The 26,715-nt window shown below is 40.8% G+C and overlaps 1 protein-coding gene across 1 annotated transcript in view; it reads left to right on the forward strand.

Annotated features, from left to right (window-relative positions):
* LOC126183531 (uncharacterized) overlaps positions 1–26,715 on the forward strand; it is a 1,031,760-nt gene that overhangs the window by 960,111 nt on the left and 44,934 nt on the right. The window contains exon 22 of the mRNA XM_049925600.1: positions 4,697–4,836. Within this exon, the coding sequence (XP_049781557.1) occupies positions 4,697–4,836 (140 nt within the window). The remainder of the gene's footprint in view (positions 1–4,696; positions 4,837–26,715) is intronic.

Consider the following 26,715-nt stretch of genomic DNA (forward strand, 5'->3'; position numbering starts at 1 on the left):
ATTGTCTCCTAAGTGCTTTAATAGATAAAGAACAGAATAGGGCCCATAAAACTACCTTCTGGAATGCCAGAAATCACTTATGATTTACTCGATGACTTTCCATCAATTACAGTGAACTGTGACCTATCTGACAGGAAATCATGAATACAGTCACATAACTGAGATGATATTCCATAAGCAAGCAATTTGATTACAAGCTACTTGTGTGGTACAGAGTCAAAAGCCTTCTGGAAATGTCAATAGCACTCAACACCTCATGTGAGTAAAGGGCTAGTTGTGTTTCACAAGAATGATGTTTTCTAAACCCATGTTGACTATGTGTCAATAAACAATAATAATGTTCAAACACAACTTATGTTCCAAAATCCTGCTGCATATCAACATTAACTATATGGGCCTGTGATTTAGTGGATTGCTCCTACTATCTTTGTTGAATATTGGTGTGGCATGTGCATCCTTGCAGTCTTTGTGTATGGAGCTTTCATCGACCAAGTGATTATTTATGATTGGTAAGCATGGAGCTATTGCATCAGCTTACTCTGAAAAGAACCTAATTGGAATACAGCCTGGACTGGAATACTTGCTTTTATTGAGTAATTTAAGTTGCTTCACTACTCTGAGGATATCTACTTCTAAGTTACTCATGTTGGCAGCTGTTCTTGATTCAAATTCTGGAATATTTAGTTCATCTTCCTTGGTGAAGGAATTTTGGAAGGCTGTGTTTAGTAACTCCATTTTGGCAGTACTGTTGTTTATAGTATTTCCATTGTAATTGTGCAGAGAAGGTGAAGCAAGCAACATATAGCTCATTGCTGCTTTCAAACCTGTTGTATAGTGGACTGGCTTACTGCTGCACTCATGCACTTAGTCAAACTGTAGGCATATATGATAGTAATTAAATACATATGCAAAACACATTTATTCACAGCAAAATATGTACACTGAAAAGTTATAATAATTACAATAATTACATGTGGGCGATTGTGTGACAGTTGTGAACAGCTCAAACACTGATCCCAGAGGGTATACACTCCCCAGTTATCAAGCATGCAGTACAGACTCATGGCCACAGAATACAATGTATGTGTGTCTGGCTGGTGCAAATGATCTCTCTTCTTGTGGATGCCATTTCATTTGCGGGTGCGAGAAATATAGTGAACATGCGATGGCTGTCTGATTTTGTATGTGATGGTGGGGAGTGCGCTCGACCCACATGGACCATGGCTGGTGGGATCGCAGAACAGTGCAGACACCCACTGAGTAACAGTGGCATGCTCGCACTGGTGTCACTCTGTGTCTCGCATGCCAATTGGTACCACATCATTGCCGTGCTTTGGCCTAACAGTACTTTTGCGCAGGGGGGCGCACGGATGAATGTCGACCCGTTGACTGTGTTGTCTGCAATTTTTGTGCTGCTGTTCGAGGCTCCCACAAAGGCATTGACTGTGTCTTGCCACTAGCATGCTTCACACATGACCAGCATCTCTTTGCATTTTCTGCCCAGTTTCAAGACAAAGTTTTGTTATAGAAAGCATCTCACATTTAAGTCCATGCTAAATTTCAAGCTTCTGTAAAAGATCATCAGTCTTGGAGATTTTGCATTCATTTAAATTTGACATGCTGTTTTCATTTTCTCTGCAACAGCTTTCTGACCTGTTTTGTGTACCAAGAGAAGTCAGCTCCATCATTTGTTAATTTATTTGGTATAAATCTCTCAACTGCTGTCAATACTATTTCTTTGAATTCAAGCCACAGCTGCTTTTCACTTCCATTGTTAATTTGGAAGAAGTGGAGATTATCTCTCAGGAAGGCATCAAGTGAATTTTTATCCGTTTTTTGAATAGGTATACTTTTCATTTATTTTGGAGGATTTCGCAGTGACAATATTCCGTCTCACTACAGCAACCCTGTGTTCAGTAATCCCTGTATCTTTTTTGATGCTCATTATTAGCGCAGGATTATTTGTTGCTAAGAGGTCAAGTGTGTTTTCATGTATGTTTACTATTCACATGGGCTCATTAACTAACTGCTCGAAATAATTTTCAGAGAATGAGTTTAGCGCAATTTCGGATGATGTTTTATGCATACCTCCAGATTTAAACATGTATTTTCACCAACATATCAAGGGAAACTTAAAGACACCATAGAGTTGGCAATTTAAGGAGTAGGTGGAGCATAGAAGCACTCCATGACAATTTACTTTGGAGAGCAAGTGCAAAAATTCTCGCACAGTCTGAGAGACCACACCTTGTGTTGCCTAAAATTTGCAAACGATTTAGCAATATTAACTTATGACATTTCACCAGTCTGAAATCAGATTGGACTCTTGAAGGAAACTGCATAAAAAATGCTCTGCAGATGTCTTTTGGAAAGAAAGAGTACATAACCTGCAACAAGAAGCACCAAAACTCATAGAGGTGGAATATTGCAAAATTAAAGGAGTTCCACAATTTAAATATCTCAGTGTAACCATTCAGGAAAATGGAATCAAAACAAAAACAAATGAAATTAGATGCTAGAAGATGAAAAATATGTACTATATACCCACAATTTCTATAACAAGAAATGTCTCTCTAAGCACACAAAACAAAGATATTACAAGGCAGTAATTGAACCAGAATCCCTCTGTAGAGCAGAAACAGAAAAAAAGACATTCCTCTTTCTCAGAGGAACCCAAATTCAAGAAAAATTCTAGGCTGAAAACTTGTAGATGAACAGTAGTGACTCAAAAGCAATCAGCAAATCAAATAATATGCAGATATCCATAGCAGCATTAGAAAACACAGGTTACAATTCTATGGACACATTGAAAGTATGAAACCAGACTTACAACAGGTCTAAATTTCCAGTTTTATTTTAATTTTGCAACCACTTTCAGCTTTAAACTATCATATCTTCAGGCACCCTGACTGATGCTTAGAAAGAATCCCACCTCTTGTATAATCAAAATAGGGGCAAGCTTACAGTCACTGTTGTCCATAGACTTCTCTTTAACATAGTGATCCCCTCGATCATAGACTGCAAGTGATGATCTAAAGGATTTCTGTGTTATAAAGAAGTCTACTATACCAGTGACTGTATGCTGGCACATATTTTGATTGTCCAAGAGGTGGGATTCTTCCAATACGTCAGTCAGGTGCCTCAAGATGGCGTAGTGTAATGCTCAAACTGGTAACAAAAATAGAATAAAACTGGAAATTTAGATAGCTGAAGGCATTGTGATTTGACATTTTGTAGAGAACTGCTGAGGTCCCACAACCACCCTGTTTAAAGATAGACGTGGAGATATAAAACAAATAGTTGATTTTTTTATCAATAAGTGCAAAGCCAAAATGGACACAATGAAACAGATTAGTGAGATCAAAACTGATCTGAAACTGACAAAAATAGAACCAGAAATGTCCAAAACCATTAAATCCTCAGGTCCAAAGAAGAAGACTGGAACAACATGTTCTGAAGAGAGTAAAGAAGCCCACAGGAAGAGAATGAAAGAAATGTGGGCAAAAACGAAGGTAAATGCCCACCTCTAAGTACTTCACATAGTCATAATGGACTTACTCATAGATAATAATAAAATCATTGTTTATTGATGTTTTATAAAGTTTTTCCTGAAACAGTAATTTCACAAAATTTACATTTTTCCATAATTCACACAAAGTTCATTGAAAAATACAAAAGTGTGGTTTCACTGTATTGTCCTTACAATGTCACCAACAACAGTGAAATAGTGGTTAAAAGACTAAACTCCTTCCCAGGAGGAGAATAAGCATAAAAATCACCATCCACCCCTCCTTCAGTTGGATTTTCCTTGGTCTCCTTATCTCATTTCTGGTGAATTTCAGTTTGGTCACATAAAAAAGACCATAGTGGACTCAGGTTCTCTGTAACAATTAAATACTGAAACATCATCACTTTTACAGTTTAAACATACATTTTAAACAATCTCACCAAAGTAGTAGGGTCTAAGTATCATCAATTTTTTATTTCTTTGTTTCCACAAGATGTTCTTTTATCATTAAGTGAGTGACATTTGCTAATGTCTAATATCTTGCAACAAAAGCATTTAGTTTGTGAAGACTGAAAAAATTAGAATCACCTAATGTTTTGTAGACTTCTGTTTCTCTTTCCCCTGCACCCTGCAGGATTTCATAAAATTTCTCACAGTACATCTGTACTTCCAAGTATTAAAAGCTCTTAATGAAAGTACTAGCTATTTTATAAATTTGAATACACATTTTTAATAATTGTTTTGGTGGTGTAGACAACAATTTTAAATTTATATTTAACTTTCAGTAAGTGATTAGTGTAATCTCTAACATCCATCATGTCATTGTATGATCAAAAAATTTCACATTGGAAATACTGGCCCCTTTGTATCACCAATAAGACAGTACCAAATTCAGGAGTGCCACTGTATTAAAACATGTCACATTATGATTTCTGTGAGACCTTTACAGTCTTTCTTTAGCTATGTTCATTTTAAACCTTTTTATCTACAGTGTTTTAGTAGCATTAGCTCAGGTGTCATACCACTCATCTCAACAGACAAAATTACTGAAATATGCTGCTTTTAGTTTTAAAAAAAAGAGTGATATCTAACTTGAACTTAGTTAAATTTTTTGTCTGTATTTTAAACTGTTATTCACATTTTTTGACTCAGCAGTAGTATACCTGTGAAATGTGGGCTTGTGGGTAGGGCAACATGTCTGGAGGTGTTGCTGATGGTTGCCTCTCTGCAGAGTGTGCAAACCCTGCAACAGACCAGCAGAGCTTCTTCCATCAACTGCGCCTGCAGAAAGTCCGCAGCGAGCTGCATTGGGCAAAAACAAGCAAACTGTAAGTAGATTGATTTGAAAAACAAAGTAGTGGTTTGTATTTAGTAATTTAATATAATGTGCGATATATTACTTCACCAGATTTGATGGAAGTAGAAGAATGTAAGACATCTTCATAAAAAAAAACCTGCAATACAAACAGGCTTTTAAAGTTATTGGTATTTGTTCGTTAACTTTCCCTTTTAAGAAATCCCAGAAAAAGAAATCCAGAGGAGAAACATCTGGTAATCTAGCAAGCCAATTAGTTGTACCACCTTTCCAATCCAACAACCATTATAAATGCAATTTAATACCACCTGTGGTTTCCATGGGTAATATTCTGCCAACTTTCATGTCAGATACACCTACACTAATAGGAATTGAAGGTGTTACACAATGTGAAGTATCTCTCCAATATTTATCAAACTTTGTGTATATGTTCATCATAATAAAACTTTCATTCCATTTGAAACTGATGTCCATCATCACCAGTATGAGGTGCGAGCTGCCTTCTTTTATTCAATGTGTCATGGGAGCAAACAGCCTCCAAATGTTATCTTGAAGAATTTTTTGCCATGTATGGACATATGCTGTGACAGTTAATGAAGATTGCTGGCTAGAGGCTGCTATTAAAATGTACATCTTCCCATCACTTCCCAGACCTGCTCTGTGGGTGACAAATGAGGTGATCTAGCAGGCCAGTCAACATTCTGTACATTCCTCAAGGCATCAGTGTAGGGTCTTGCATTATCCAGAAGAAATATGTCATTTGGTACACTGGAGATGAAGGATGTGACAACAGTGTTTAACATTCTTGTCATTTATTGGTGAGCATTCAGCCTCCCTTCAACAAGTACCAAATCACACCAGCAGCCATATCCAACAGCCACTTACATCCTGATTCAAGGAGTTGGAGAGGTACGGGTCTTGAGAATAGCCACTTTCTGTGACATTTCAGCAGGTCGTTAACAGACACAGTTTCATCAATATGGCTGCCACAAAAAGTAGCAAGATTCATTGCTGAACACCACTGAATGCCATTCAATGTCCAAGATGACTCAGACTCAGCACCATAAAGGTCTGTGTTTTCTGTGGTGAGGTATTGTAGGTAAATGACACATAGTAACTCAAGATCTCCAGCTAGGTTCCGGTAATCTGTTGCGAGTGGTTTATGGTGGAACTCTGCCTGTAATCTGTTCTCAAATTTCAGCTGTTTTCATCTGTGATTTCATCAGAGTAAGTCAAACAGACCTGTGATCTTCTTGTGGTGAAGTCTTTCTGGAATAATTCATGCCTATTCTTTTTCCACCTTGTTGTACTAAGTCCTCATCACCATTTGTTCTGCAATCACTGCACTACAGCCAACTATCTATGCAGTCTATCAGTTTGTCCCATATCACTCATGCCAATGATTCAACTTCCTCGTAGTTCAAAATATGGCAATAAGTTCTATGTACACATCATCAGGGTACACTGTGTTGTAATTTGCACCTTAAAATTTCCAATAATGTTAGACAAACCCAATATCCATCATGTACTCACATTGTTTTTTGCCTACAGGAATGACTTTTTTCTGTACTGGAAATACTGAAAATATGCTCACATAAGGATAAAATTTTAATCAACATATAAAACAGAAATGTAAATAGTGGAGTATAAAAAAAGTCTCGGTCCAGCACACAGTTTTAACCTGCCAGGAAGTTTCATATCAGTGCACACTCCGCTGCAAAGTGAAAATCTCATAATGGAGTATCAGTTTGGTTATGTTCAATCAATATGTTCAATGTATAACATTTTGCATTTCCATCAATGTAATTTAACATTCTTGAAGCTGGGATATTCAATCAATGATGGTAATTTGGCATTACAATGTTTGTCTACATTTTTCCATCCAACATGCATAAAAAAAACAATAAGGGCCAAACATTTGATTGATTTCCTTGATGTACAACTGCAGATTTACCAGGTACCAGATACCTATGTTGCATTTATTCCCCTCATCATTATTCATGAAAACTGATTCATCTGAACAGAATAAGTGATGAATAATATGTGACTTTATTTCTGTTTGGTCACAAGTCTATTAAACATAAATAGAATCAAACAGTGGAAAATCCATGATGGAATGTAACAATACCAGAGAAGGAAAGTTGCTACTCACCATATACTGGAGATGCTGAGTCGCGATAGGCACAACAAAAAGACTCACACAATTATAGCTTTTGTCCATTAAGGCCTTTGTCAGCAGTAGACACAAATACACACACGCACACACACACTCACGCAAATGCTACTTGCACACACGTCTGCAGTCTCAGAGAACTGAAATCACACTGCAAGCAGCAGCACCAGTGCATGATTGGAGTGGCAACTGGGTCGGGGTAAGGAGAGGGCTGGGGCAGGGAGGGGGAGGGATAGTATGGTGGGAGTATTGGACAGTGAAGTGTTGCAGTTTAGTCAGAGGGCAGGAGAGAAGGTGCGGAGGGGTAGGGGGTAAGAAGTGGAAAGGAGAGAAATAAAAATAAATTAAAAGACTGGGTGTGGCAGGGAAATGATGGCTGTGTAGTGCTGGAATGGGAACAGGGAGGGGGCTGGATGGGTGAGGACAGTGATTAATGAAGGTTGAGGCCAGATCATTTTCACATGTGCTAGACTGCTCTCATTCCATTATCGACAGTTTTATCAGTAGGCCATAGTCCAAAGGTTTGTCAACTCCCCCCCCCCCCCTCCAACACCCCCCCGCACCCCAGTCTCCCCCCCCCCTGCCACTTATAACTAGTCGGCTAATCAGTGTTGTACAATAGACTGAGGCCTATATATTCATACTGATCTAGTACATCACAATTGCATACAATTAAGACATACCTTATAAATACACACACACACACACACACACACACACACACACAAGTCAATATATCAAGATAACTGTAACGGCTACTACAGCAAATTTTCTGTAGTCTGGAAGTAATTTTTAAAATTTTGTATAAACTGAATTATTAGCCTAATTTTTTTTAATTACACTATATATATTTTTCTGTGACATTGGCCAGAGTCTTTGAAGAGGACTTTAGTGATTTAACATGTGAGGAACTTGATCAAATATTTAAGAGATAACAGTGCTGCAACCACTGTCCTGTCATCAGAAGGCAAGGCCCCCCCAAATGTCTACCCTCCTGTAGCAAATGAAAGCAAATACATAACTCAGGTACAGTTTATTATTATGACTCTTATGCAAAGCTCTCAATATGTTGATCTTGACTATTGATACATAAAATGATTCTGGACTGACAATACTGCACATTAAATTTCATTTGAATTATTGTAGAACGGGCTCATTTTATATGACATTTCATATCTTAGAGAGTCATCAGTGTTTTCCTGTAGACCTCTTGTATTAATTTTCTCCACAGGTAAAATGCCAGAGGTGTTAACTTTGTTTAGTATGCAGGTAATTTTGCATTTCCTGAGTGACTGATGCAAAAAAGGCAAAATGTTATATTGAGAAGATCTGTTTTTACTAGTGTGCATTGGTTTGGGACATCCCTCATGTTGATTTCGCAAGGATTGCCTTATTTCCTGTGGAATATCTTCCCATATTGCAGCAGCATGTCTGTTAGGAAATGTAGATGCTTGTGAGTATTTAGAGCCCCAAGAATAAAACAGGGACCAATGGTGTGATTCTTGAAAGTCCAGTACCATACACTGACTGAAGTAAAATATTTTTATCCACTTCCCTCAGACACTGTGGATTTTCAGCTGATCAATAATGCATGTTGTGAAGACTGATTTGCCCATAATTTGTGAATGATACTTCATCCATAAACAAAACCAAGCACAGAAATGCCACATCATTTTGTAGTTTTTGTCGACACCATCTAGAGATATGGAATTGATTTTGAAAGTTTTTGACATGATGCTGTTGATGAAGCACATGTGGAAAGCATGACATATGTTGCAAATGTAGTATCCACTGAACCACTCCTTCGGCAATTCGGCAGATCCCATTCACACCTGCAGGCTGTCTTGTAATCACGTGGAGATTGTCTGTTACCGCTGCTGAGATGATAGATGCATTTATGTCATTAGTTGTTGCTGTTTTCCATAGATGTTATGTATTCTGCACATCTCCAGTTCCCTGGACTTTTTTAATAATTTTTGAAATCAAACAATAAAAAATCCATGATGAAATGACAATAATATTATGTATAGAATAGACTGCTACCCACCATGTAGAGGAGATGTTGAGCTGCAGAAAGGCACAAAAAAAAGACTGTTATACATTTGAGCTTTTGACCGAAAGGCCTTCTTCTAAAGTAGAAAACTCACACAAGCACAAAGGCACAACTCTCACTCACACACACACACACACACACACACACACACACATACACACACACACACACACACACACACACACACACACACACACACACACAAACAAACCACTGTCTCGGGCCACTTGAGGTCCTAATCATCCAGAGACAGTGGCAATGTGTGTGTGAATATGTGTGTGTTTATATATACCAGGTAGTAAGTGAAGAGATATGATAATTTATGGCAACCAGAAATTTCAGGCTGACTACACAAGAGATAGTGGCCATGAATGTTGACCCCACACATCAGATGGTCATAAAGAGTGTTGAAGAAGTGGTGTATTGATATTTAAGACAAATCTCAGCCACCAGTCCAATGTGCTATGAAGAACAGTCTCTCCAAACTTGGACTCATGCTCCAGCTATCCAATGAGAACCCAGCATCCAACCAACACAGGTACAACCAACTCCTCTGTCAAGTATGATGCCCCACAGAAGAACAGAAATTTAGGGGATGGAGGACAATATGACAGCCTGTTTCCCCTGTGGGTGCCCTGGAGATGATGTATCTTAATGCAGAGAAGAAAAACAAGTGTTTTATTACTATGACACTGCAAGATGTCAACCATCACAGTAGTCCTATTCACACCAGTCAACTGCAGTATAGTTGATCCATGGGACAAAGCCCATCACTGCACTGTGGATGAGGTTGCTCTCCATTATCCTTCATTGTGCAAGGCCTATTCAGAAAGTAAGGCCTGCTCAGTCTCAAAATGGAAACCACTGTGAAAATCAAAAATGTTTTATTTGCAACAGTTAGCTACACCTTCCAGCTACTTGTCTGCATAGTTGCCACTGTAATTTAGACATTAGTCATCGTATTGTACCAGCATTCCAATACCCTCATCATACAAGGCAACTGTGTGTGCTTCCTGCCAATTCTCTACTCTTGTCTACAGCTCATTGTCTGTGCCAGAACATTGTTTTCATAGCCAGTGATTTATGTGAGCAGAGATGAAACTCAGGGAGAGTCAATTATGGGCTCTATTGTGGGGATCAAACACTACCCATCAAAAACGCTGCAGGAGCATCTGCATTGCCCCTGCAGAGTGCAGCTGAGAACTGTCATGCAGAAGGAAATGCATGACAGCTATGGTATGTGGGCTGCATGACATCAGGTGAAATCTCACACCAGGCCCTCATACTTGATGGGAGACACTATTGTTCTAAGGATCTTTATATGCTCACTGTGTGATCAGAACTGAAAAAAGCAGTGTGATGCAATTGCTGGGCATACTAGAGGCACTGCTCAATGCATCTGTGCAAAGCTTCATTTGATTTTCACAGTGGTTTCCATTTCACACCCCATCAGACCTTACTTTCCAAATAACCCTCTCATAGTGGTATGAGCTGCTCATCCATACACCAAATTCATGAAAACTAAGCAAGACAAACCTCTATGGAGGTGAGGTCACCTTAGATGAAAATTGCCTGTACTTGACAATTAGCAAGCTGTCAGGAAATCTCATCAATGCCATCATCAATAGCCATCCTGTCCAGGCACAAGTCAATTCACCATTTGTTATACAAAATCATCACCAGCTGTGTTACAAAATTGATAGTACTGAAGGTTGCAAATGGGAAATATGGACAATCATCAGGAACATGTATTTCAAGAATAATTATCAGTGATAGAACACAGGCATTCGAATTTGTCATTTTAACAGGATGTGTACAGGACTTCTTGCAGGCTTCACAAGTAGTCATAGACAATCAAAGATCAGAGCTCCAGATTTATGTAATTATTCCAACAAGCACACAAACAATGAGTGCTCTGGACAGTTGTTTGCCATTGAAGATGTTGTTGTCCCACCAATATCAGTGAGAACTTCCAGTAGTCAATCTAGATGCTTAGTTAAACTGTGAAGCTTTAGTTGATAGCAAAAAGCTACTCAGGCTTATGAAAGAGCAATATATACCAGTGAAGATCATAAGCATTGCAGGAGGTTGAGGAGAACTTTAAGTCACTACTCATCAGGAGCAGCCACAGCTCATCTCCCAAGGGATGTGTGTGGGAACAGCCTAACCAGTCTAAAATGGGCAGCTCAGTGCCATTGATGAAGACTCGGGCTTCACTACCACTAAAGACAATACAGTGGAGGAAGCTACTATCCAAGTGACAACAGGATCTAACAACACGAGCAAGTGTTAGGTGTTCTGCACCAGTTTTCTACGTCTACATCTACATACATACTCCGCAATCCACCATATGGTGCATGGCAGAGGGTACCTCGTACCACAACTAGCATCTTCTCTCCCTATTCCACTCCCAAACAGAACGAGAGAAAAATGACTGCCTATATGCCTCTGTACGAGCCCTAATCTCTCTCATCTTTGTGGTCTTTCCATAAAATATAAGTTGGTGGCAGTAAAATTGTACTGCAGTCAGCCTCAAATGCTGGTTCTCTAAATTTCCTCAGTAGCAATTCATGAAAAGAACGCCTCCTTTCCTCCAGAGACTCCCATCCGAGTTCCTGAAGCATTTCCATAACACTCGCATGATGATCAAACCTACCACTAACAAATCTAGCAGCCCGCCTCTGAATTTCTTCTATGTCCTTCCTCAGTCCGACCTGATAGGGATCCCAAACACTCGAGCAGTACTCAGGAACTGGTCGTATTAGTGTTTTACAAGCGGTCTCCTTTACAGATGAACGACATCTTCCCAAAATTCTACCAATGAACCGAAGACGACTATCCACCTTCCCCACAACTGCCATTATATGCTTGTCCCACTTCATATCACTCTGCAATGTTACGCCCAAATATTTAATCGACGTGACTGTGTCAAGCGCTACACTACTAATGGAGTATTCAAACATTACGGGATTCTTTTTCCTATTCATCTGCATTAATTTACATTTATCTATATTTAGAGTTAGCTGCCATTCTTTACACCAATCACAAATCCTGTGCAAGTCATCTTGTATCCCCTTACAGTCACTCAATGACGACACCTTCCCATACACCACAGCATCATCAGCAAACAGCCGCACATTGCCATCCACCCTATCCAAAAGATCATTTATGTAAATAGAAAACAACAGCGGACCTACCACACTTCCCTGGGGCACTCCAGATGATACCCTCACCTCCAATGAACACCCACCATCGAGGACAACGTACTGCGTTCTATTACTTAAGAAGTCTTCGAGCCACTCACATACTTGGGAACTAATCCCATATGCTCATACCTTAGTTAGGAGTCTGCAGTGGGGCACCGAGTCAAACGCTTTCCGGAAGTCAAGGAATATGGCATCCGTCAGATACCCTTCATCCATGGTTCGCAAGATATCATGTGAAAAAAGGGTGAATTGTGTTTTGCAGGAGCGATGCTTTCTAAAGCCATGCTGATGCATGGACAGCAACTTCTCTGTCTCAAGGAAATTCATTATATTCGAACTGAGAATATGTTCGAGAATCCTGCAGCAAACTGATGGTAAGGATATTGGTCTGTAATTTTGAGGATCGATCCTTCTACCCTTCTTATATACAGGTGTCACCTGCACTTTTTTCCAGTCACTCGGGACTTTACGTTGGGTAAGAGATTCGCAATAAATGCAAGCTAAGTAAGGAGCCAATGCAGTAGAGTACTGTCTGTAAAACTGAATTGGAATCCCATCAGGACCTGGAGATTTATTTATTTTCAACCCATTCAGCTGCTTCACAACCCCAGGGATGTCTATCACTATATCTTCCATACGGGAATCTGTACGAGACTCAAACGGCGGTATGTTTGTACAATCCTCCTGTGTGAAAGATTTCTCAAATGCTAAATTTAAAATTTCAGCTTTTGTTTTGCCATCTTCCATTGCCAGGCCAGACTGATCAGTGAGTGACTGGATGGAAGTCTTCGACCCGCTTACCGATTTTACATAAGACCAGAATTTCCTTGGGTTTTCAGCAAGATCTTTTGCTAAGGTATGATGGTGGTAGTGGTTGTATGCTTCGCGCATTGCTCTTTTCACAGCAGCATGAATCTCTACTAACTTTTGCCTATCCTCATTCTCCCGATCTTTCTTGTACCGTGAGTGCAACTGTCTTTGCTTCTTGAGCATTCTCCAAATTGTGCTGTTAAACCACGGTGGGTCTTTTCCATCGATAACCCACTTTTTCAGCACATACTTCTCCAATGCGTGATTTACAATGTGTTTAAAATTTGCCCATAATTCTTCCGTGTCCATCATACTGGAAGTAAATGAAGTCCATTCAGTTACTAAGTGGGATGCTAACAACTGCTTATCTGCTCTTTCTAGTAAGAATACTCTCCTAGCCTTCTTGACTGACTTTTTAACTTTTGTAACCATAGTCATAATGACAACTTCATGATCACTAATCCCAGTCTCAACACTGACACCGTCAATGAGGTCTGGTCTGTTTGTGGCTACCAGATCTAAAATATTTCCATTACGCGTTGGCTGCCGATTTAGCAGCTCAAGACAGTTTTTGGATAATGTGTTCAAAAGTAATTCACACGACGGCTTGTCTGTATCACCTGTAATGAATCCATTGACATCCCAGTCTATAATAGGTAGGTTGAAGTCGCCTCCGACTAATATAGCATGATCCGGGTACTTCTGCGATACAGAGTGTAGACTCCCTTTGAATGATTCTAGAACTGTCACGGTGGAACCTGGTGGCCAGTAATAACACCCAACAGTTAACTTTATTTCTCCTAGCCCTGTTAAATGTGTTCAGATAACTTCACAATCACACTCTACTTCGACCTCAGTAGACACAATATTTTTGTCAACTGCAATGAAGACACCACCTCCTACAGTGTCTAATCTGTCTTTTCTATACACGTTCCAACCCTCACTAAATATTTCAGAACTTCCTATCTCAGGGTTCACCCAGGTCTCAGTCCCGAGAATAATTTGCACGCCACACGCTTCCTGGAGGGCAGTAAATTCAGGAACTTTATTCCGAACACTCTGAAAATTTACTGCTAATATCTTGATAGCTGAAGTGTCTTTACACTGAGCGTGTCCTGATTTCCCTGCCTGCATGTCAACTGGTGAGTGTTCATCAGGACACCTCGCACTAATGCCTAGCCTAAAAAACCCCAATAGCGCAAGTCTAGAAATCTGCAGCCAAGACCGTCACAGAGTCAATGAAGTCTCTGGTTGAGACCCTTCACTCGGCTCCAAACCAAAGGACCCCGATCCACTCTGGGAACAATGCTGCAAATAGAGAGTTCTGCTTGTACCCCGCGTGCATGGCCAGCGGTCTTCACCAAATCCGTCAGCTGCCTGTACGAACTAAGGGTCACCTCAGAACCCAAGCGACAGGCATCATTGGTGCTGACGTGAGCAACTACTTGCAGATAACTGCACCCCATACGCTCGATAGCCGCAGGCAAGGCCACCTCTACATCTTGGATTAGGCCCCCCGGCAGCCAAACCGAGTCCACATTGGAATTCTTTCCAGCCCTGTACACTATTTCCCTAAGGGGCTCCATCACCCGCCTAACATTTGAGCTTCCAATAACCAGCAAGCCTTTGCCCCCGTGTGCCTGCTCAGGCCCTGCTGAAGGAGTGGCCAACTGTCCACTGACAGGATGAATAGGCAAGGCCAGCTGGCCAGCCTCCACATTGACACTCTGCCTCGAACGCGAACGCATTGCAGTCCGTCACTCACCCTGAGGTGAGGGTGGCCCCTATGCGCCAGGTACACTAGAAGGTGCCTTGGCAGCTGAGTCAGCAGACACGGCAAGTGACACCTGGGGTGTCTCAAATGATGCGCCAGACCCTTCGCTGTCACTGCACCCCGAGGCAGGAGCCTGAAGGTGAATGACAGTGGCCAACAGCTCGCTCAGCTGCTCGCGAACCATGGCCAGCTCCTCCTGTGCCCACACACAGCACGCACACACCCTATCCATCCTACTGCTAATATATGGACGTATAGAGTTGCTACAAATAAAACAGCAATATGCGACTGCACAGTTGCGTCACCAGTGGCAGATTGAGCTGTGATATATGAACAATTACTTACGAACCAAGCAATCAAATGACCATGACTACGCCACTATGCAAATATTACAATGCGATCCTACCCCTGTCTTAGTACAAATGACTACTGCCTACGCGATGTTACACTCTGCCATTATTAAAATTGGATACTTTCCCTTTCTAATTTGGAAATATGCAAAGATCCGAAAAATTTCACAGTGCAAGCACACAAACACACAAAGTAATTTGAATTAAACCTGTGGAACTATTATGAAAAACTGAATATACGACTCGTTTCTTCTACTGCTGCTCGCAAACGTCACTCTGCAAGCACAGATGAAACTGCCCTGGCCTCTGTCACTGCTAACTGACTCTATGAAATAAACAGAAAGCAGTGGCTGTCCAAAACAAACAACTGACTAATGACTGTGCGAATTTATACTTTACAGCTATCAATAAGCAATATAACTCCTCTCAAATACGAGAATATGCAAGGATTTTATGTAATTAAATATGCAAGTGCACAAACACTCTGAAAGAAATTAAGAATCAAACTACAAAACAAATATGAAAGCTAAATATGCAACTCGCTACTGCACAGCTGCTGCACTGATACTTCACCAGCGGCTGCTCAAGGCTCACTGCGCTGTGTCCAAAGCACACTCAGATGCTTTCAAATCTGGAGAGAAGAAAGAACAGACCAAGTGGCCCATAGTAAAACACTGTATCAACACTGAGGATCACCCACCAGTTCTCCAGCATTTGCATAGGCAGAAAATGGAGAAGAAGCTGCAAGGTGACATCATTGAAACTGCAGAGAGTCATCAGATCTTTCTGGTGATCCTAGTGAAGAAGAAGGGTGACATATGGAGTTTCTGTGTTGACTGTTAACAATTGAACAAAATCATGAAGAAAGATATCTACCCCTTATTGTGCACTGGTGACACACTAGACTGCTTGAAAGGGGCAAAGTGCTCCTCAACTATCCACATGGAGACAGGCCACTGGCAAACTGAATTTGATAGGACGGACCAGAAAAAGACTGCCTTCGTAATACCTGATGGCAACTATGAGTTCAAAGTTATGCCATCTCTACTAAGTAATGCTACAGCCACCAATGAGAATGTGATGAACACCCTGCTCCAACACCTTAAATGTATGATGTGTCTTTACTATCTGAATCACATTATCATTTTCTTGAAGACATTTGAAGAATGTCTAAGCCACCTGACAACTGCATTCAAGTGAGTTCAAACTGCAAGCCTCTGTTTGAATGTGAAAAAGTGCATCTTAATTGCTTAAGAAATAAAAAACTTGGGGCATCTGGTTAATGGCAATGTAGTGTCTCCCAATCCAGAGAAAGTAAGAGCAGTCACATATTTTTGATGTCTTCAGCACATTCGTGATGTGAGAAGTTATCTCAGAATGTGGCGGTACTAAGGGCAATTCATAAAGAATTTCAGACTGATGCTAGCAGGTATGGGATAGGTGCCATTCTAGTACAACTTGTGAAAGGTGCTGAAAAGATGATAGTTTATGCTTCCATAGTATGCTCCAGGATTAAGATGAACTACTCTGTGACCAAGAAAGAGGGTCTTGCCACTGTTTAGGCCATCAACAAGTTCTGGCCATTTTTATTTGTCAAACTGTTCTCTGTTGTGATGGGCTACCATCTTTACATTTGCTGACTAACCTATAGGTTCTGTCTGGTTGACTGGCAAGATGACACTGAGGTTTTAGGAGAACTACATCAGACATGTACACAAAAATGGATGTAAATGCAAAGACACTAACTGCATTTTAAGGAATTATGTGGTAGAACAAAGCAGCATTAATGAAAACTTTGTCATCAGTGTCTTAAATGACATTGCTGCTGAATGGAAGGAAGATCCAGAATTTCTGAGAACCATAGAAACCTGGAAGGAGGAACTGACAAAGGGAGAACTGCAATTAATAAACACAATGTTGTATGAGAGAAACTATCATCCAATGGGTAGAAATGGTCGCTTACCATCCCAGCTCATCACCAACCAGACATCTTGAAGTACTTCTGTGATGCTCCAACATCTGGTCACCTGGGTTTCATGAAGACTCTGTACAGAACCAGACACAAGTATCACTGGCCAGGTCTCTACTGACCTGTCAGACACTATGTGAGCCTCTGTAAGGAATTACAATGATGGAAGCATGTTCAACAATGCCTCTGAGGTGTCTGGTACCCAACCTGCCTGCAGCAGTGCCATTCCTCTGAATTGTAATTGACCTCTTGGGGAAGTTCCCAAAGTCAACAAATGGGACTCAATGGATAGTAGACTGCACTGACTACCTCACCCACTATGCTGTCACCAAAGCTGTGCCAACTGCTGAAACTCTGTAAATTGCAAAGTTCCCTGTAGAAGACATCATTTTGAAGCATGAAGCACCCATGTGATGATCTCTGAGTGCAGAAAATTTTTCCAGTTGAGAATAGTATCAGAAGTAATTTCACAGAGAATGACAGCTGCCGACAGCCCAGAGGTGATTGGCCTCACAGAATGCTCTAATAGGATGTTGGCAGATATGCTGTCAGTATAAATTAATGTCAAATGAAGAGATTGTAACACATTGCAACCCATCGTGACATTCACATAGAAGACAGCAAAGTAAGACACAGGCTTCATACTATTTTTGCTGCTTTACAATCACTAGGTCAAGACAACAATGTATACACTGTTCTGTTTCAGCCAGTGATGCTCTGAATGACTTTGTGGACACCTCATCACCAGGACCAAAGAAGCAAGACTGCTGGCTCACATACTGATCCCTGTAAGCACTATGATGCCAAGCACTGTCCAGTGAGATATGGCATGGGAGACTTTGTATGGGCTTTTATGACTGTGCAGAATGTGAGACTATAAGAAAAATTACCAAAATGTTACTTTAGGTCATATTGTATCCATCACTTGTCAAACTTCACATGAAAAGTCTAGGGTTATGATCCTTGATCAAGAAGACAAAAGGGCAGAGACATATCAAGCCGTACTACAGTACTGAGACACAGAGTAACATTCAAGCTTCTGAGTCAAGGAAACAGACGACCCACTCAACAATCCTGAAGCTTTGATGGAAGGGGCTACCTTCTATGCTTGTCCTAATAAAAAGACTGTGACAGTGTGACCAGATGTGATGATCCACCGTACAGAAGGCCATTGATGAGGTCTAGATCCAGTATGCTGTGATTGGCTCAAATGAGACCGTTTAAAAAAGAGGGCTGCTGTTTCTCTAGAAGAAAGAGCAATGTCATGAGCTGTGCTGCATATCTTGCACAGTTGCAGTTAGCAGTGATTTCAGGCATGCTGCAGATTGCCAAACCAAACCCCATCAGCAGAAAATATTTATTATTTAGTTTTTATCATTTATGGAAGGTTCTTGAAACTTGTTTTGTATATAACATTTGCATATTGAGAAATATTCGATATCTGTATCAATAACAGCATTCTCTGTCCAAAATTCAGTTCTATTCTGGCTGTACATTGGTCTCTCTAATAAATGTCCCTTCAGCACTAAACATTGTACTCCTCTGATGACCCTGTTTTCAGATTTGGATATGCTTGTGGTTACGATGTGACAATACCAATCCCAGTCCTGTTTCCCTTCTGTGTTATGGGTCACTGGTAAATATCATCTCCCACTTTGTTTTGTCTCCAGTTGATAGCTCTATGTTAGCGAAAATCAGGGTATAGAGAAAATACAGCAGTGATCATTATTTTCAGTAGCTTAGAAACTTAGTTTCAGTTAAATGGGTTTAATCTGATCATATATGAAACACTTGATGCAGTTTGGAACCAAACAATCAAATTTAACCAGATTTAAATATTTTGCAACAACCAAGACATAAAAACCAGCTGGCTGGTTGGACTGTTGTGCTGACAGTGGTTGGTTGATGAACAAAGGGATCTGTGGACACCTGTTATTTGATATTGGCTCCTGTTATGACTGCACATGAGATTGGGTTCCTCCCAATTTACTTTGATCCAGGGGCCTGAAGATGGTGTAATGAAACATCAACACTGGTTGTGTAAATAAATTAAACTTAAAAGAGATGGGTGCAGGTGTTTAATTTTCATTTCATACTGAACAGCCTAGGTCCTTGTAATCATCTCCTACAAGTATGGACATACAAAATCTTGATATTTTGTTGAAGGATAATCAGTTACCACCACCTGCTCTGATTGTTATTTCATTTATGGCACAAAATATTTAACCCATATTTCATCCATACTAATAAACTGGTGCACAAAATCAATAGGATCCTTCAAAAAGCACTCTATACATGTTGAGAAATTTGTTTACATCTGCACATTCAGTAATCATTCAACTACTGCAGCACCCACTTTGTACAAAGCTTTCTCACAAATAATTTGTCATGTAAAAAGTACCATACTCATTTTTCTGATACACTTCCTGTGTCATCTATTTCTTATAACATTGACTACTGGTTGTCCTGTATTGTACACTTTCTCAATATTTTGTGCTGTGTTTGTTATTTTGAGACATTCTTTGCATGACTCATCTTCAGGAGATCTATAAATATGTTCATAATTGAATTCAGGCACCTATGTTTTAACTACTGAAAAAATGCTCTCACAATCTTTCATAAATCTGTTTCAGTGAATTTCCATTGGGTGTTAACTACATAAAACAAAGGATGCAACATCACCATTTTATTTGAGCTTATTCAAATATCACAAGACTATTTTAAGCAGCCAGTGATGATAGACAAAACTGTTTCACTGATCCATATGACATGCCTTACATACTTGATATCAAACCATTTCAGAGCCATGATTAAAACTTTCCATTTTGCTCTTGTACTTCATGTATTAAATAAAACCAAATAGAAATTCCTGGAAGAAATAATACATAAATTAAAGGAATGGCAAACACTCATCTCTAGCTGCCTGGTGTGTGGCACATAGAAACATGCAAACAGAAAACACTATTTACACTAGATTTCTAGCTCTTGCTCTTCCACTAGTAAAAGTACACACATTGACACACACAACCATATAGGCACCCAAACACACACATCTGTAGTCATGACAAGACTGATTGTTGATTATCACTTATTGAGAGCAGTTGCATGGGCAGATGGAGGTGGAGCCAAGGTAGGGAGGACACGTGGAGCAAGGAATGGGTAGCAGGATAGCAAGAGGCAGGTCTGTTGACAGATGACTCACAGGTTGCACAAAAACATGAAAGGAGATAAGAGGGTAGAGCATATAAGAAGTTGAGGGAGGGAAAGGGGTGGGGGGAAGGGAGGGGAGGAAAGGAGATGGTGGCAGAGATGAAGATGGTGAGGGGGGTGGAAGAAAGAAAGGCACAGGAGTGGAAAAGAAGCTTGTGCTGGAAGGGAAGATCCAAATGGCTTGCATAGTGAAATAGCTGTTTAAGTTATTTGTGCTGTGGTTCACAGTATGTTCAGCAACTGGATGACCAAGTGTGCAGTTTACCACACAGTTTGGGAGTGGCCAATCAAGCATGCAGACAACTGGTTACTTTTCATGCCCACATAGAACGCTGCACATTAACTGCATCATAGCTGATATACAACATGGCTGCTCTCATATGTGGTGCTGTTTTTTATAGGCTAGGGCTGGACTGTGGTATGAGATTGTGGGTTCATGTATAGGACAAGTCCTGCAATGGTGTTGACCACAAGGGAATGGCCCATTGAGTGCAGGGTTTGGAGCAGGATTCGAATAGAGATGGACAAGGATTTTCTGTAGGTTGGGCCGGAGGTGTAACACTACTTTTTATGATGCGGGTAGGATTTTGGGTAGGATATCCTTCATCTCAGGGCACAAGGAGAAGTAGTGAAAGCCCAGTGAAGGATGTGGTTAAGATTTTCAAGGTCAGGGTGATGCCAGGTGACCAGAGTAGTGGTCAGTGGCTGCTTAACAGGTTTACTGATGTCAGAGGAGGAGATGGCATGGGATATCTGTTTATGGATGAGCTAGATAGGATAAAATCTGTCAATAAAGTCTCTGGTAAGGTTACTCATATATTTCCTGTTAAAATGGAGGAACTGTTGGTAGTTGGTGTGCTTGATATGAACAGATGTATCTATGAAGCCATCTGAGAGGTATAGATAACATCTAGGCAGGTGGATTTTTGAGCTGAGAAGGACCAGATGAAGCAAATTTGAGAGTAAGTGTTGCAGTTATGAAGAAAAGAGCAAAGTTTGTCCCTGCTATGAGCCCAGAGCATAAAAATTGTCATCAATGAATCTGAACTAGACAAATGGTTTTAGGAGTTGGCAGGATAGGAAGAATTCTTTCAGATGACCCATAAATAAGATGACAAATGATGGTACCATTCAAGTACCCATGGCAGTACCACAGATCTGTTTATAGACTTGACCTTGGAAAGTGAAATAATTGTGGGTCAGGATGTGGTTGGCTAGAAGGATTAGGAAAGAGGTGGTGGATCTGATATCAAGAGGACACTTGGAAAGGTAGTGTTCCATGGGCACAAGGCTATGGGCATATAGGACATTGATATATGAGGATGTCACATGCACTTTGACCAATAGGGATTTGGTGTTAATGGGACAGGGACTGCTGAAAGGCAGTGAAGGAAATGAGTGGTGTCTTTAATGCTGAATTGGGGGTTATGGATAATAGTTTGGAGGTGTTGGTCAACAAAGTCAGAGGTTCATTCTGTGTGTGCCTTGTACCCAGCCACAATTGGATGACCATAAGGGAGATCTGTGGAGTTTAATTTGTGGAATTTGGGGAGTAGATAAAAGGTAAGAGAAAAGGGGTTGCTGGTGTGAGAAGGAGATGGATTCAGATGTCAGGTTTTGTAATGGACCTAAGGTGCCGAGGCACTGTTGGAGGTCCTGTTGAACTACTAGGTTGGGACCAAATGTTTTGTATTCAGAGATGTTGGAAAGTTGGTGGAGATCCTCAGCCACATAGCCACTACAGTTCATTATTACTGTGGTGCAACCTTCTGTCTGCGGGAGGGATGATTAGGTTTGGATTGGTGTTCACGTTATGGATAGCTGTGTGTTCAATTGTAGTGATGCTTTACTCAATGGGGAGAGATTTAGGAAAGGAAGCTGTGGCCAGGTTAGAAGTGGGAAATTCCATAAAGGTTACCAGGGGATGACTGGGTGGAAGGGCAGGAGGATCACAGTTGGAGGGAGGTTGGAACTGTTTTAAACAAAGTTTTGTGCAAGGATCTGTGTGCAGCTTTGGTTAGCTACTGTCAGTGAGATATGTGACAAAGAAGTTTTTCCACTGTTTAGAATGAGAAAAAGAAAGAAGGTCCTTTACAAATCCAGTATGATTGACATTAGGTTTTGTGGTAAATTTGATGCCTTTAGAAAGTATTAAGGCTTCTCCAAGGGTCAGAGTTTTGGCAGAAAAATTAACAACAGTGTTATGGGATGGATGTTAGGAGTAGTGTGTTTCATGAAGGAAGTTTTTGGGGATGTGGAAGGCATAGTAAGTCAGTAAGGCATAGCCCAGGTGCTATGAGAGGTTGTTGATGGGGCAGGGGTTGGATCAGAGGGATAGGCTCTTTGGTGTTGAGAATCCTGTTCTAACTGTTGAAGAGCAAGTGTTTCTATTGCAGCGATAGCAATCAGGAAGTTGTGGTCACAGAGTAAAAGGATTTTGTGAAAGGAGTGTAGACTGTCAAGTGTGATTTGAGCGTGAGTAGTATGGAACGCACAGCTATCTGCAATCCAGACCTAATCATCCTTCCCACAGACAAACACTCCACCACAGTGGCCATGAATCATAGTAAGTATATGGCTGAAGAGTCTTACCCCACGGGTCTCTCTACTGGTCATCCCATTGTGGTTGTGTACAATGCTCCCCCAGAATAGACCTCTGCCTTTATTGACCAACATCTCCAAACTTCTGTCTGTAGCTTCTTGGATACAATGTCCTTATACAACTATGGCCTTGCTCCCATGGAAAACTACCTTTCCCAGTGTCCTCCTGATACCGAACCCTATACCTCTTTCCTATCCTCCTAGCCAACCACATCCTGACTCCACAATTATTTCACTTTCAGAGGCCAAATCCACAAACAGATCTATGGTACTACCAAGGATACTCACATGGCACCACCCTGTGCCAACTTATTTAATGACTATCTGGAGGACTCTTTCCTATCCAGTCAACACTTAAAATCCCTTGTCTGGTTTAGATTCATTTATGAAATTTTCATGATTTGGGCACATTGTAGTGACAACTTTTGCTCTTACCTTCATAACTTCAACACCTACTTTCAAACCCCCTTTATCTGGTTCTTCTCAACTCAAAGAGCCACCTTCGATATGTTGACCTCCAGTTTGGCAGTTGTGACCTGTTGCATGTCAAAAATGTCTCTTCCTTACATTCTCACCTCCTGTGGACACCGGATCTGCAGAGGAAAGCAGGAGTTGTTGAAATATACCAATAACTTTACCACAAACTTTATTGACAGACTGTATCCTACCCAGCTCATCCATAAACAGATCTTCCACAACATATCCTCCTCTGACATAAGTAAACCCGAAACTTCTTGGCAGATTAAAACTGTGTGCTGGGCCGAGACTTGAACTCGGGACCTTTGCCTTTCGCAGGCAAGTGCTCTACTATCTGAGATACCCAAGCATGACTCACACCCCATCCTCATAGCTTTACTTCTGCCAATACCTCGTCTCCTACCTTCCAAACTTTACAGAAGCTCTCCTACAAAACATGCAGAGCTAGCACTCCTGAAAGAAAGGATAATTGTGGAGACATGGCTTAGCCACAGCCTGGGGGATGTTTCCAGAATGAGATTTTCACTCTGCAGCAGAGTGTGCACTGATACAAAACTTCCTGGCAGATTAAAACTGTGTGCTGGACTGAGACTCAAACTCGGGACCTTTGCCTTTCACATGAAAGTGCTCTTCCGTCTGAGTTACCCAAGCACAACTCATGCCCCGTCCTCACAGCTTTACTTCTGCCAGTATCTCATCTCCTACCTTCCAAACATCACAGAAGCTCTTCTGCGAACCTTGCAGAACTAGTACTCCTGAAAGAAAGGATAATTGTGGAGACATAGCTTAGCCACAACTTAGGGGATGTTTCCAGAATGAGGTTTTCACTCTGCAGCAGAGTGTGCACTGATATGAAACTTCCTGGACCAAGACTCGGACTCGGGTAGAGCACTTGCCCACGAAATGCAGAGGTCCCGAGTTTGAGTCTCGGTCCAGCACACAGTTTTAATCTGCCAGGAAATTTCATTATCAGCGCACACTCCACTGCAGAGTGAAAATCTCATTCTGGAATCAGTAAACCTGTTAAACAGCCACTGACCAGCGCTCCTCTGATCACCCAGTATCATCCTGACCTTGAAAAGCTCAATAACATCGCTCACCAGGGCTTCAACTACTTCTTGCCATGCCCTGAGATGCATATCTTACGCAAAATCCAACTCACATCATCCAAAGTAGTGTTACACCGCCCATCCAATGTACAGAATATATTTGTCCATCCCTATCCCAATCCTGCTCCCCATGGGCCATTCCCTTGTGGTTAACACCAGTGCAGGACTTGTCGTATACACCCACCCACCTCCTATCACACTAAACTCACAGGCATTTCCTACCCTATAAAAGGTGTGGTCACATGTGACAGCAGCCCTGTTATGGTTCAAATTGCTCTGAGCACTATGGGACTTAACAATTGAAGTCATCAGTCCCCTAGAACTTAGAACTAGTTAAATCTAACTAACCTAAGAACATTAAATCATTCATGCCCGAGGCAGGATTCGAACCTGCAACCGTAGAGGTCGCTTGGTTCCAGACTGAAGCACCTAGAACCGCTCGACCACAGTGGCCGGCAGCCCTGTTGCGTATCAGCTAGCATTCTATGTGGGCATGACAAGTAACCAGCCATCTACACACATGATGGGCCACTGCCAAACTGTGTAAAACTGTACATTTGGCCAGCCAGTTGCTGAATATACTGTGAAACACGATACAAATGAAGCTACTTCACTATGCAAGCCATTTCAGTCCTCCTCCCAGCACTAGTTTCTCTGAAACAGGCAGGTAGGAATTGTCTCTGCAGCATATCCTGTGCTCTTGCAATCCCCCTGGCCTATATCTGTGCTAACCTGTATCCCACTGTCTCTCTTTACCTTTCCCCTTTTCTCTTATGTCCACAAGACTCCTCACTGTCTAGATCATGTACTGCTTTCTCCCACCATTCTTCCTCCCCACCATGCAAGCAATCTCCTCTCTCTCTCTCTCTCTCTCTCTCTCTCTCTCTCTCTCTCTCTCCCCCTCTTTCTACCTTTTATGTGATCTACCATCTCATCTCCTTTGACATTGCTGTACAGCCATTTTGTCATCACACACTCTCCTATTACCCCTTCCTCGCAATGTGTGTCTTAACCTGCCTCCTTCTCAACACCATCTGCAGAGGCAACTGCTCTCAGTAATTGATAATTACCAGTTAGTATCATCATGACTACAGGTTAGTGTGTTTGGTTGTCTATATGGTTGTGTGTATGAATTTGTGTACTTTTACTAGAGAAAGACCAAGAGCTCAAAAACTAGTGTAAATACTGTTTTCTGTTGTACATTTCTATGTGCCAACTTCATTCAGCTATAGGTGAGTGATTGCCTTTCCTTTATTTTACATAAATAAAATATACACAGTTTTAATAACTATGCCACACACAAAGCATGGCCAATGATCTATAACCATTTGGCACATAGTCATCAACATCTACACATGAAAAGACAGCGTAATTAGTGAAAGCCAAAACTTAATACTAAAAGCAGGTTTTTTACACTAGCACACCATAAAGCAGTCAGTTATAAATTGCCTCCTGAAGAAGACCAGCCACATTTTAAGAAATATTAAATTTATAGAATGATCCATGTATTTGTTGATAAGAAGAACCTCTCATAATAATATAAAACTCTTGAATATTAAATTAAAAATATTGGGAAGAGGCTGAAATTGAATCTGAGATCTCAGTCAAGTAGGTCAATAACTCTAACCTCTGTATGACTGTCAACAATGCACAAGCTGTGATTTTGCTCTTCTCCAGGAAGCATGGCAGTTAACTGTTTTAGACACTCTCTCAACTCTCTTATAATAAACAGCATCACCATTTAACAATCATGTCTCATTCTTACCGAAAAGAAAATTTTAAATTTAACTCTTAAAATTCAGGATTTGCTATTGCTGAGCAGGTCTGCAGTCCATAGCATTTGATTTTCCTGCTGTGAATTTGCAATAAGTGACTATAATAGGCTTCATGTGCAGTATGTGATGCATGATGTGGTTGCATTTTCATCTACTTCATAAAGCACTGTAATTCACAGTTTTGTATATGACATCTGAGCAATGATACAAGATTTAGTATGTGCCATAGTAGTATTTTAATCATTATTCTGGTTGGCAAACTTTGCACACAGGTGCTAAAATTCACACTACATTGACTGATATGTATCTTATTTGGTTGGTGATTGGTTGGTTCAGTTGGGGGAGGGGACGAAACCTCTTTCCCTAATCCCATTGGATTATGGAA

Source organism: Schistocerca cancellata, chromosome 4, assembly GCF_023864275.1.
Source record: "Schistocerca cancellata isolate TAMUIC-IGC-003103 chromosome 4, iqSchCanc2.1, whole genome shotgun sequence".
Lineage (NCBI taxonomy): Eukaryota > Metazoa > Arthropoda > Insecta > Orthoptera > Acrididae > Schistocerca > Schistocerca cancellata.